General features: G+C 37.7%; 1 protein-coding gene across 2 annotated transcripts in view; it reads left to right on the top strand.

Moving 5' to 3' along the window:
- The window catches only part of LOC125225996 (neural cell adhesion molecule 2-like), a 151,430-nt gene that overhangs the window by 124,600 nt on the left and 14,807 nt on the right, over positions 1-12,023 (top strand). For both annotated transcript variants that reach the window (XM_048129810.1, XM_048129813.1), the window contains exon 2: positions 9,388-9,503. In XM_048129810.1, the coding sequence (XP_047985767.1) occupies positions 9,388-9,503 (116 nt within the window). The remainder of the gene's footprint in view (positions 1-9,387; positions 9,504-12,023) is intronic.

Here is a 12,023-nt window from a genome sequence, read left to right as displayed (position 1 = left end):
CACTGCATTTTACACTGCCTAGATATCGATTGCCGACCGATTATTCCGACCCCAATCCCTATTCTTATCACCGTCCCTATCTCTATCTTTGTCCCCGTCCCCGTCCCCGTCCCGTCCCTGTCCCTCCCCTATCCCTATCCCTATCCCTATATCCCCCTACCCCTACCCCTACCCCTACCCCTATCCCGATCCTGATCCAAATCCCTATCCCTATCCGTATCCCTATCCCTATCCCTATCCCTATCCCTATCCCTATCCCTATCCCTATCCCTATCCCTATCCCTATCCCTATCCCTATCCCTATCCCTATCCCTATCCCTATCCCTATCCCTATCCCTATCCCTATCCCTATCCCTATCCCTATCCCTATCCCTATCCCTATCCCTATCCCTATCCCTATCCCTATCCCTATCCCTATCCCTATCCCTATCCCTATCCCTATCCCTATCCCTATCCCTATCCCTATCCCTATCCCTATCCCTATCCCTATCCCTATCCTATCCCTATCCCTATCCCTATCCCTATCCCTATCCCTATCCCTATCCCTATCCCTATCCCTATCCCTATCCCTATCCCTATCCCTATCCCTATCCCTATCCCTATCCCTATCCCTATCCCTATCCCTATCCCTATCCCTATCCCTATCCCTATCCCTATCCCTATCCCTATCCCTATCCCTATCCCTATCCCTATCCCTATCCCTATCCCTATCCCTATCCCTATCCCTATCCCTATCCCTATCCCTATCCCTATCCCTATCCCTATATCCCTATCCCTATCCCTATCCCTATCCCTATCCCTATCCCTATCCCTATCCCTATCCCTATCCCCCTATCCCTATCCCTATCCCTATCCCTATCCCTATCCCTATCCCTATCCCTATCCCTATCCCTATCCCTATCCCTATCCCTATCCCTATCCCTATCCCTATCCCTATCCCTATCCCTATCCCCCTATCCCTATCCCTATCCCTATCCCTATCCCTATCCTATCCCTATCCCTATCCCTATCCCTATCCCTATCCCTATCCCTATCCCTATCCCTATCCCTATCCCTATCCTTATCCCTATCCCGATCCCCACCCCTACCCCTACCCCTGCCCCTACCCCACCCCTACCCCTACCCCTATCCCTATCCCTATCCATATCCCTATCCCTATCCCTATCCCTATCCCTATCCCTATCCCAATCCCAATTCCAATCCCTATCCCTGTCCCTATCCCTATCCCTAACCCTATCCCGTTCCCGTCCCCGTCCCCGTCCCTGTCCCTGACCCTGACCCTGTCCCTGTCCCTGTCCCTGTCCCTGTCCTTGCCCCTGTCAAATTATCATGCTAGGAGGTGAACTTTGAAAAATCCTTTCTTAGTGCTCCTCTAAGGAACTTCCGTGTCAATTTGAAATCTCTTGAACCAGAAGTAAAGATAAAAACTAAAGCTATACTTATGGCTATTTTGGATATTTTAACCCCATTGCACAACAACAGGGGAGAAAATTTGTTTTCCACCTCATTAGATTTTAAAATCGTTGTATTTATCGTGATCAGCGACCCGATAAACCATAAAAACGATACCCATGTTGTGTTTTTGATTTTACCCCTTTTGCACCCCTTTAGGGGTCAAATTTTCAAAAAACCTGAAACATATATTTAGTCATATGTCTTTAGGAATCTTCCTGTGAAGTTTCGAATAAAATAGTCAAACTAATCTCGTTTCCCCATACAAACTTTGAACCCCCATTTCACCCTTTTAAGAGGAGAATTTTGAAAAATCCTTTCTTAGTGCTCCTCTACGCCATATAAGGAACCTATGTGCCAAATTTGAAATCTCTAGGACCAGCGGTTTCGGCTGTGTGTTGATATGTCAATCAGTCAGTCAATATCTTCTTTTATATATTTAAACCCCATTGCACCACAAACCACAACAGGGGAGAAGGTATTTCACTTCCGCCTCGTTAGATTTTAAAAACGTTGTATTTATCGTGATCAGCGACCCGATAAACCATAGAAACGATACCCATATTGATTTTTTGACTTTATCACCCCCTTTTCACCCTTTTAGGGGTTAAATTTTCAAAAAACCTGAAACACGTTTTCAGTTATATGTCTTTAGGAATCTTCCTGTGAAGTTTCGAATAAAATAGTCAAACTAATCTTGTTTCCCCATACAAACTTTGAACCCCCATTTGACCCCCTTAGGAGGTTAATTTTGGAAAATCCTTTCTTAGTGCTCCTCTACACTATATAAGGAACCTACGTGCCAAATTTGAAATCTCTAGGACCAGCGGTTTCGGCTGTGTGTTGATATGTCAGTCAGTCAGTCAATATCTTCTTTTATATATTTTTTTGATATTTAAACCCCATTGCACCACAACAGGGGAGAAGGTATTTCACTTCAGCCTCGTTAGATTTTAAAAACGTTGTATTTATCGTGATCAGCGACCCGATAAACCATGAAAACGATACCCATATTGATTTTTTGACTTTATCACCCCCTTTTCACCCTTTTAGGGGTTAAATTTTCAAAAAATCTGAAACACGTATTCAGTCATTTGTCTTAAGGAATCTTCCTGTGAAGTTTCGAATAAAATAGTCAAACTAATCTTATTTCCCCATACAAACTTTGAACCCCCATTTGACCCCCTTAGGAGGTGAATTTTGGAAAATCCTTTCTTAGTGCTCCTCTACACTATATAAGGAACCTACGTGCCAAATTTGAAATCTCTAGGACCAGCGGTTTCGGCTGTGCGTTGATATGTCAGTTGATCATGTCAGTCAGTCAGTCAGTCAGTCAGTCAGTCAGTCAGCTTCAGTCAGTCAGTCAGTCTTCTTCTTTTATATATTTAGATTACAGGATTTCGATAAACTTCCTTGACTTGCTGAAAGAGATGGCCATGCTGATACACAAATATGCAGGCATTAAATATGTAAATAGACGGGAGCGACAAAATATTCTGATTTTTAAAATAAGGTCTACATGAATCTAAGGTTTTCAGTCCATAAACAGCTCTTACGCATTTCTTTTGCATGAGAAATGCATCATCTATATCCGTAGATCTACCCCACATAATTATGCCATATTGAAGAATCGAATGAATATAACCATAATAGGAAGTAAGTGCCGCATCTATTGAGACTACTTGCCTTATTCTCTTTAATGCATATACAAAACGATTCATTCTCGAACATAGGTCGATTATATGCTCTTTCCAGCTGCAGAACCGGTCAAGAGTTACACCTAAAAATTTAAAACTAGTTACTTCGTCAATTTTATGACCATTGTAGTTAACATCGAGATTTTGTGGTTTTCCCTTGTTAGTATAAAATTGCATTAACTTAGTTTTGGCTAAATTTTAAGATTATTACACTCTAACCATTTTATTGTTTTTTCCAAGGTGTCGTTAATCAATCGTTCGTAAGTGGTTAGATTATCTGATTTAATAACAATACTTGTATCATCTGCAAATAAATAACATTGCTGTGTCAGAACATTTGGTAAATCATTGATGTATAATAGGAACAGTAATGGTCCCATTATGCTACCTTGTGGTACGCCATATCGAATGCCTTACACATATCCATAAAAATAACGCTTACAGGTATTTTTTCGTTTATGCATTCAGTGACTGTTTTCATTAATTGGAAGATAGCAAGGCTTGTATTTCTATGTCGACGAAAGCCATTTTGTTCATCTTTAAGCAAATCATTACTTTCGACAAAGTTACTATTTCTTGAATATAAGACTTTTTCATAGATCTTAGAAAATATGGATATGAGTGTTATTTGCCTATAATTATCTACTTGGTTTTTGTCTCCCTTTTTAAATAGTGGTTTGACAATTGATTTTTTTAGAATCTCCGGGAAACGGCCTTGTGTCAAGGATAAATTAATTGCGTGTCTTAAGGGTTCGCCTATTATGTAAATGCTCATCTTTATAATATCAGTACTGACTTCGTCATAACCAACTGCTTGAGAATTACTCAAAGAAGCAACAACTTTTTCCAGTTCAGTAATTGAAACCGGTCGCAAAAAAATACTTTTTTCGAATTGCGGTACAGTTTCATTGATTTCTGAAAAACTATGAATGTTGCCTAAGTCATTTTTACATCTTGTGTGTTGTATGGTACACAGTTTACGTATTTATTACATTTGAAATATTCTTACAAATTCGTTTAAAAAACATTACGTACTTACTTATTTGCTTTATTCTCCTTTAATTATAATAATTAACTCCTTCAGCAATATTATTTAATTAATTTATGAATTTGGAAGCGGGTCAGTATTAAAATAAGTATCCGACTTTCTTGTGAGCACTGAACATCTATTAAATAAATAGTAACCTGATTCAAACTTTCACGATTTTTACACATATTTTAAAATTGCAAACGCGTTATTCCCTACCAGTCACCTGGCGTTTATAAGATTGATTGCAGTTGTGGTAGTTCCTACATTGGTGAGACGAAACGTACCATAGCGGAAAGGGTCAAGGAACATATCGCAGCTGTCAAAAATCGCCAGGTGAACAAGTCTGCTGTTGCTGAGCACTTGCTACAGTAAAGGCCTAACCATTGGCCTTCCTAACCTTCACAACCCTAAAATTCTCTCTACAGATCATGGGTATTATAGTAGAAAAATACGTGAAGACATTGAAATTAAGAAGTATAAAAATTTCAATCGAGACGAAGGTTTTAATATCTCATCCACATGGAACCCGGTCATTAGTAAATGCAAGAAGAAATAAATATCGCAGGTTGAAAAACCGAATATATCGTGAGTGTTGTGTGTCGACAAGGTGACATCCCTAGTGCACAAACTGTTCAAGTGGGTAGTCAGGACCAAGTGCGGGTAGTTCGAAAAACTCGTACAGCTAGAAGATGTTGATGTCAACTTCAGCCAGTCTGCTCCGAGACCACGGGGACAATGCCATCCTTGAAACGTCGGAGGTTAGTGTTTAAAACGTAGTAAATACGCGATTAAGTCCCGTTTGCAATTTTAAATAAATAGTAACCTGTTTTTATTGATTTCCATTAACTTTAAGACAAGGTTATTTAGGTCAAATGAAATTAATATCCCTAAAAAAACTAGTGTCTCATAACTCATACTGTTACGAATTAAAAAAATGTATTTCCAATTTAACAAAATGTGATATACCTATGTAGTTCCTGATAATTAACCTAACGACGTGTCGAATTGAACGGAAAACAAGAAAACACGGTGTATAACTTAATTATCAAGTTTACATGTGGTTAGGTTAGGACGGGAATTACACGTGGAAAGGGTTGAATGATTGTTTACATAACCTTATATGTTCCTAAAATGATTGGTGTCTCGTTGCATTTACATTAGTTATTACTAATAATATTACCAATTCTCTATCTTAGTATATAAGTAGGTACTTTGGTATAGTTGAATTTGGGAATTAATCAATAATTTAAATAGTAAACAACATAAGACAAGTCCAGTAAATACCCAAAATTGGCTCACCGGATATCCGTCATATCATGTTGATTCGACAAGTAAAATTATTTATTCATTTATAAATTACACAGTTAATATAAGCTAAGGGATGGAGCCTCCCTGTAAGCAAAAATAGCTTGTGTTGGGAGCCTCCGCTCTTCCTTAGGTAACATAACATAAGTTAACTAAGTATAAGTATATACTTCAGTTATAAATCTATAAATTTACATGGAAAATGGGTGAATCTTTCGGTTTACCTGTGATACACCGAGCGAGGTATAATTTTATTTAAACCTATTGCACAAAAAAAATTCAAATGGCAGACTTAATGCTTACTGGCATAATGTTTGTACTTATGTATTTTGAGTTGCTTTTGTACGTTTTTTTATATTTTATTTTTATATCCGCGTATTAATTGAAGTTTAAAAAGCAACAACATTTTTGTTAATTAGTAGTTTATTAAGACATTTTCCTATGATATTATTTGTTAACGATATCAAACGGAAACTAATATATTATAAACACAAATCCAAAAATTACCCACAAAGTATTTGGGAACAGAAAATACATTAATATGATGAATGAATAATTATGCAATTTACGAAGTGCATAATCTTTCTATAAATAAGTTTCTCGACGAAGTTCTTGAACTCTCAAAACCAAGCACCAAATAATTCAATAATTTACCGTCAACAACAAAACTTCACAAGTTTCAAATAGGATGACGTTCAACTCGACTTAGTTGTGCTGGTAATGTAGATACTTAATGAAGTTCTGACGTGATCCCCACGAATACAATTAGCGACTATGAAAATTTTAATACATAATTTGATATTTCATAAAATGTCACAACGTAAAAGGCTAGCTGTATCTAGTAGCTAGTAGCTAAGTGTATGAAAAGTAAAGGTTTTCCTTTTTAATTCCCAAGCATTGCTTGATATTAGTTACAATTATAATAATTTACTCGGTGCAACAATAAACCATTATGATTACTTAAGTAAGCAATGGTAAATTGGTAATTCAGGATGTTTATAGCTATTCAGTAGGTACAAGCATGGACTTTACTCAATAACAATAATGAAATAAATATTATAGGTCATTCTTACACAGATTGACTGAGTCCCACGGCAAGAAAGTAAGCTTAAATATTTTGTAGCGTCTTTAACATTATGTACCTAACAAAGTTTATGAAAGCAGTCTTTCATGAAAGAAAAATAACTAAATAGGGGAACCTATAAATATTTTTTTACAAAATAGATGTTGTAGTTTACACAATTAAATAGGCAAGGATAAAGTTGTGGAGTATCGACGTCGACCAACAACTTTTGCCATAGTTACCGACACAATAAGATACTTATTAACTGTTCATAAAGATTCTTTCAGGCCGGTTGACTTCTGTAAGTTTGTTGGTACTGCTTGTTCAAGGAATGAAGAATATTACAACATAAAATAACTATGTAGTTCTTGCAAGCATACATATACGTTGGTACATAAATACCACAGGTCCAAAGTACGCGTCATTAAGAGTACCTAAAAGGAAAATTATAGCTGTGTCCACACAACAAGTTACGCAGGTACCTGTACCTCCAGCTTTGGAAAGGCTGTCGAATATATCTCTTGAATATATCTCTATATAGGTATAAACCTATATTTACAATGAAGATCAAGAACCATATATTCAAGTAGAATAATCAGCAGAATGCCCAATTCAAGAGTTATTTTAATGACGTGTTATGGCAAACGATGTCTTAAATGGTCGAATATGCAATTTATAAAAAAATAACCGTCTTATTCGTGAACTAGTTGATAGGATTTTAAATATGGTAGTCACGTAACGACCAATGGCCAGTCTATTATACCCCTTGTCTCTTTTATTTGTGGTTTTCAAATACAGATGTTAGTTTTTCTTTCATTTTACTTCCTACATTTCCTCACGAGCGACGCTATCGACTATTTACGGAATGCTAAATTTGTAATTTGCATGTAAAATTGTAAACTTGCCCTGCAATAAATAAATAACATTGTTTTTTTATCTCTCTCAGGGAGATCTAAAAGAGCACGCAGCTAGGTTTTCCAAACAAAGTTAAATATAAATATTACTCTCATCTAACACAAAATTACATGAAGTATGTAGAGTAGCTATTAAACATTGTCCAGGAATCAATATTATGATGGCCTCAAATAATACTCCTTTTTAATACAAGATTGTAATGTAAAAGTAGCTATTTTTACATTGCCATCTTGTATTAAAAACTTGGCTCAAAATAGGTCAAGAACTGCAAAATGACTTATTGGATCGTTTATGTAAAACTGGAAAGGTTTTCAAGCTTCGTTACTCATCGGCGCAATAAGCGTCCAAATGATTTATTTCTTGTGTACCTACCTGGTTACTTATTGGAAACAGGTCGGCCGTACATTTAGATACCTTTCCTTGTATTGAAAATGCGAATGAAATGCTTTATCTTGAGTTTGTTTGTATTTTCTCCAATCTTATTCATATAAGAGCTGGGTACGTGTAGTCGAATGGCACAAAACGCTCACGAAACGAAACGCTCGTAGAAATCTATCTCTATCGCTCTTGCGGATTGGTGCGACAGAGCCAGACTACCTTTCGCGGCACTTCGTTTTCGTTTCGCGTCGCAGAAATGCCATTCGGCTACGGCACCAGGTACACGATTAAAATGTATTAAATGAAAAACTAAAATAATACATACATACATACAATCACGCCTGTATCCCATGGAGGGGTAGGCAGAGCACATGAAACTACTCAAGTTTCAGTGCCACTTTTGGCAAATAAGGGGTTGACAGAAAACGAAACTGTGACATTGCAGTGACAGGTTGCCAGCCTCTCGCCTACGCCACAATTAAAACTAAAATAAAATTTATTATATGCGTGTTTGTAAATATTAGCCACCTTTATGACTTTTTAATCTATTGTTCTTGTGCACGGGAAAACGTCCCACTTTGTCGATATGGAGTTACGATCTTCATATTTTTCTATTAAAACCAAATACCTTACTGCCTTAAACCAAATGCCTTACTGACATGGAGATATAAGCCCTTTTGTAAATACACCCCTCATTTTATATTTTTTGCGTTTTTCGTATTTTCCTCGCATATTTTTCATATTTTCTCACCGTTTAAACCTACCCTGGACTACGACGAACATTTTAAAACAAAAATCAGCTCAATCGGCCCAGCCGTTCTCAAGTTTTAAGGAGACTAACGAACAGCAATTCATTTTTATTTATGTTTTTTATTTATGTAATAAATATAATAAATTATATTTTTGACTGAAGGGATCCATAGAACTATTTCTGTCTTTTTAGCTTCAGAATACTTTTATATTAAAACTGCATACATGATGTCTGCATACATTACATGATTTTGACTAATTTGAAATCCTTAAAGTGTAGCGATTTATTTGATACCCATCACTCCATAACTTCAAAATACAAGTGTGTTTTTTGCCGTCCCAAAGAATAACAGTTGTCGCTTTTTCACTTTTGCAATATTTGAATACATTAAAAAAATTAACTATTGGACATACAGACATAATTCTTTCACCAAAAGATAGCTTAAGTTTTGTTATATTACAACTACTCATTGAAAAAGTAAGAAGTTTTCCCTAAAACAGTCACAAGTATGATATTGATATCCACGGTTTTTTATGTAACCGACAAAGTGGGACGGTCGGCACTAAACTTTGAGGCCCTGAAAAGGTGCTTAAATTTGACATGTATCCACCGGCATCAAAATAATAACTTTATTAGAGTCTTATTAATCAGTTTTTATTGAAAACTGATTTTCGGTAGGTTTTGCCATATTTCACTAAACTGCCCGTAGCTCCGTAACTAGAACCGACAAAGTGGGTCGTTTTACAAAACTCACTCACATTTGTTGATTTTAACTATGCCTGTATGTCTTTTCCAGTATCATCGGCACCGACAGAAAGTGATGAGCCGTACCTGAAAATAAAAACCCGGACGACCACATTCAACGTTGGCGAGAGAAGGGCAATCTACTGCGAAGGACAACATTTACCTGGTGTAAGCATTTTTATTTATGCCTTATTATATTCGTCACCGCCGGGACTCTCATATACTCGCCCTTCTTTTTGGCATTCTCTTTAACCCTGCTACTCCGCCTTATCTCAAAGAGCATTTCAAGTTTCTCTCTTCTATCAGATGTTCTCAAAGTCATATTCTTGCTCCTCCACCATCTACTTCTAAATTCTATAGCAACTCTTTTACCTTCCGGGCTGTACGGTTGTGGAATTCCTTACCAGTAGAATTAAGACTAACAAAATCTCTACCATTTTTCAAAAATCAGCTTAAATTATACTATCTATCTCTATCTTAAATTGCCATTTTTATTTATTGTAAGTATTTATGTATGTATGTATTATGTGTATGTAAGGTATATTTATTTATGTATTCGGTATATATGTATGTGTGTTTGTGTTGGTTTTCTCTATATTTTTTCTTTTTGTTCTTGCACTGCCTGTTAACTTTTGTTTCTGTTCCGTTTTTCCAGCTACCCTAAGGTTGTCTGGAAGACATCGCTTTTTAGCAATAAGACCGCCTGTTGTTACCTAGTTATACTCTCACTCAACATTCTGTATATTTATAACATGTAAAATGGTGCAATAAAGAATATTTACTTACTTACTTATATTTATAATAATACAGGGTGTTTGAATGAACGTAATCCAAAATAAGTGATTCCGGCTCTATTAACGACGAAAAATACAATGCACGTATCCAGGTCTTAAAATACTACGTAATTAAATTTTGCTAATTTTCTAACAAAATAAATAAGTCCAATTGTCGAAGTGTGGTCACTCATTTCACAATGGCATGTCTTGATATACGTCAGTTGTAGGTGTCTTATCAGTGATCAAGGTGTTGATTATTGTGTCAGGTAACATGACAGAATGCATTTTAACATTTTATTCATAAAATGTCAGAGATGAACAAAAAGGTGAGTTTAGGCTACAAAGCTAGGTTCGAACTATTTTCTCTTAAAAACCATAGGGTAACCATGTTGTGACCAAAATAACAGGATTTCGGAAAACAATGATACTACTAGTAATGCTTATTAACTAGTTTAACAACACGCGATCTAACATAGTGTTTTAGCAATAGGAAGACGAATTTGAAAAACATGTTTTGTATTACGTTCATTAAAACACCCCGTATGTATTATCCACCACACTAACTTGTATTTACTAAAGGCTCTCTTGATTATTCGAAAACGGATGAGAAAATTGCGTTCTATCCACCATCTTTCCAAGTAATTTCACACTTATCACTGCATTTTATCACTGGATGGTAGCGAGGCAACCGTGCCGTATGCAGCTGACGCGTTAAGGGAATGGCTGGCCCTAAATCCTGGTGCCACCGTGCCAGAAAATCCCAAAGTGCAACGGGTGTGGGATGATGTGGGCTGCAGAGCTGTGCTTGGCGGTCTTGTCGATGGTTCTGTGGGTGTTGACCGGGCTAGGCTTTTGGCTATATCAGAGCCAGAGTCAGGGGCATGGTTACACGCGCTACCTTCGCCTCAATTAGGTACCTTGCTCGACGGTGACTCTTTGCGAGTGTCCGTTGCTCTCCGCTTGGGCTGCGATGTATGTCAACCACATTTATGCATTTTGCGGTTCCATGGTGGAGGCTAGCGGACATCATGCTTTGAGTTGCCGTCGCTGTACGGGCAGGCATCCGCGTCGCCATGCTCTCAACGACATTGTCCAGAGGGCACTAAAGTCGGCTGGTGTGCCGTCCATCCTTGAGCCGCCGGGTCTTAGCTGCACGGATGGCAAGCGCCCCGATGGCCTGACTTTGATCCCGTGGGAGAGGGGGCGGTGTTTGGTGTGGGACGCTACGTGTACGTGTGTCAACACCTTCGCCGCTTCTCACATTGGGCGCACAACCCGCAGCGCTGGGGCTGCGGCGGAATTCCAGGCGGCGTCAAAGCGGCAGAAATATGCGCCCGGGATACTTTTTTGTTCCTTTTGCGGTGGTGACGGCGGGCTGCTGGGGCGCGGACGCGAAGCATTTTGTGCGTGACGTGGGCCGTCGACTTAGGTTAAAGGGAGAAGACCCGCGCTCCGAATCGTTTCTGGTGCAAAGGCTGGCCATAGCGATCCAACGGGGTAATGCCGCAAGCATTACCCCAGGCACTTTTGCACCGGAGGCGGTGCGGAGCGGTATTGACTAATTACTATTTGTAATTATTTTTAGTTAAGGCTTTTTTTTGACATGTTTATCTTATATTATAATTTTAATATTTGTTTAATCTCTATTTCACATAAATTTTAACTTGATATTCTAAGCTGACTGGTAGAATTGGTCATTAAATGGTGATTCTGAATTTGATTTAATTCGATGTTTTATAGTCAGAGTTTAACTCGTGTTGGTATATGGTGAAAATATTCTGTTTTACCGCGTGGAAAAATTTGTAAAAACTTTTTCTTGAAACCCTCGCAAAACTCAAGATTCTACTTTACGAACCAATCGCTTCGAACGTCGTTTAATATTGAAATCTTTCGGTTCTTCGATTATGATCAA

The sequence above is a fragment of the Leguminivora glycinivorella genome, chromosome 1, assembly GCF_023078275.1.
Source record: "Leguminivora glycinivorella isolate SPB_JAAS2020 chromosome 1, LegGlyc_1.1, whole genome shotgun sequence".
Taxonomy (NCBI): Eukaryota; Metazoa; Arthropoda; class Insecta; order Lepidoptera; family Tortricidae; genus Leguminivora; species Leguminivora glycinivorella.
This window is presented reverse-complemented; position numbering and strand designations above follow the sequence as displayed.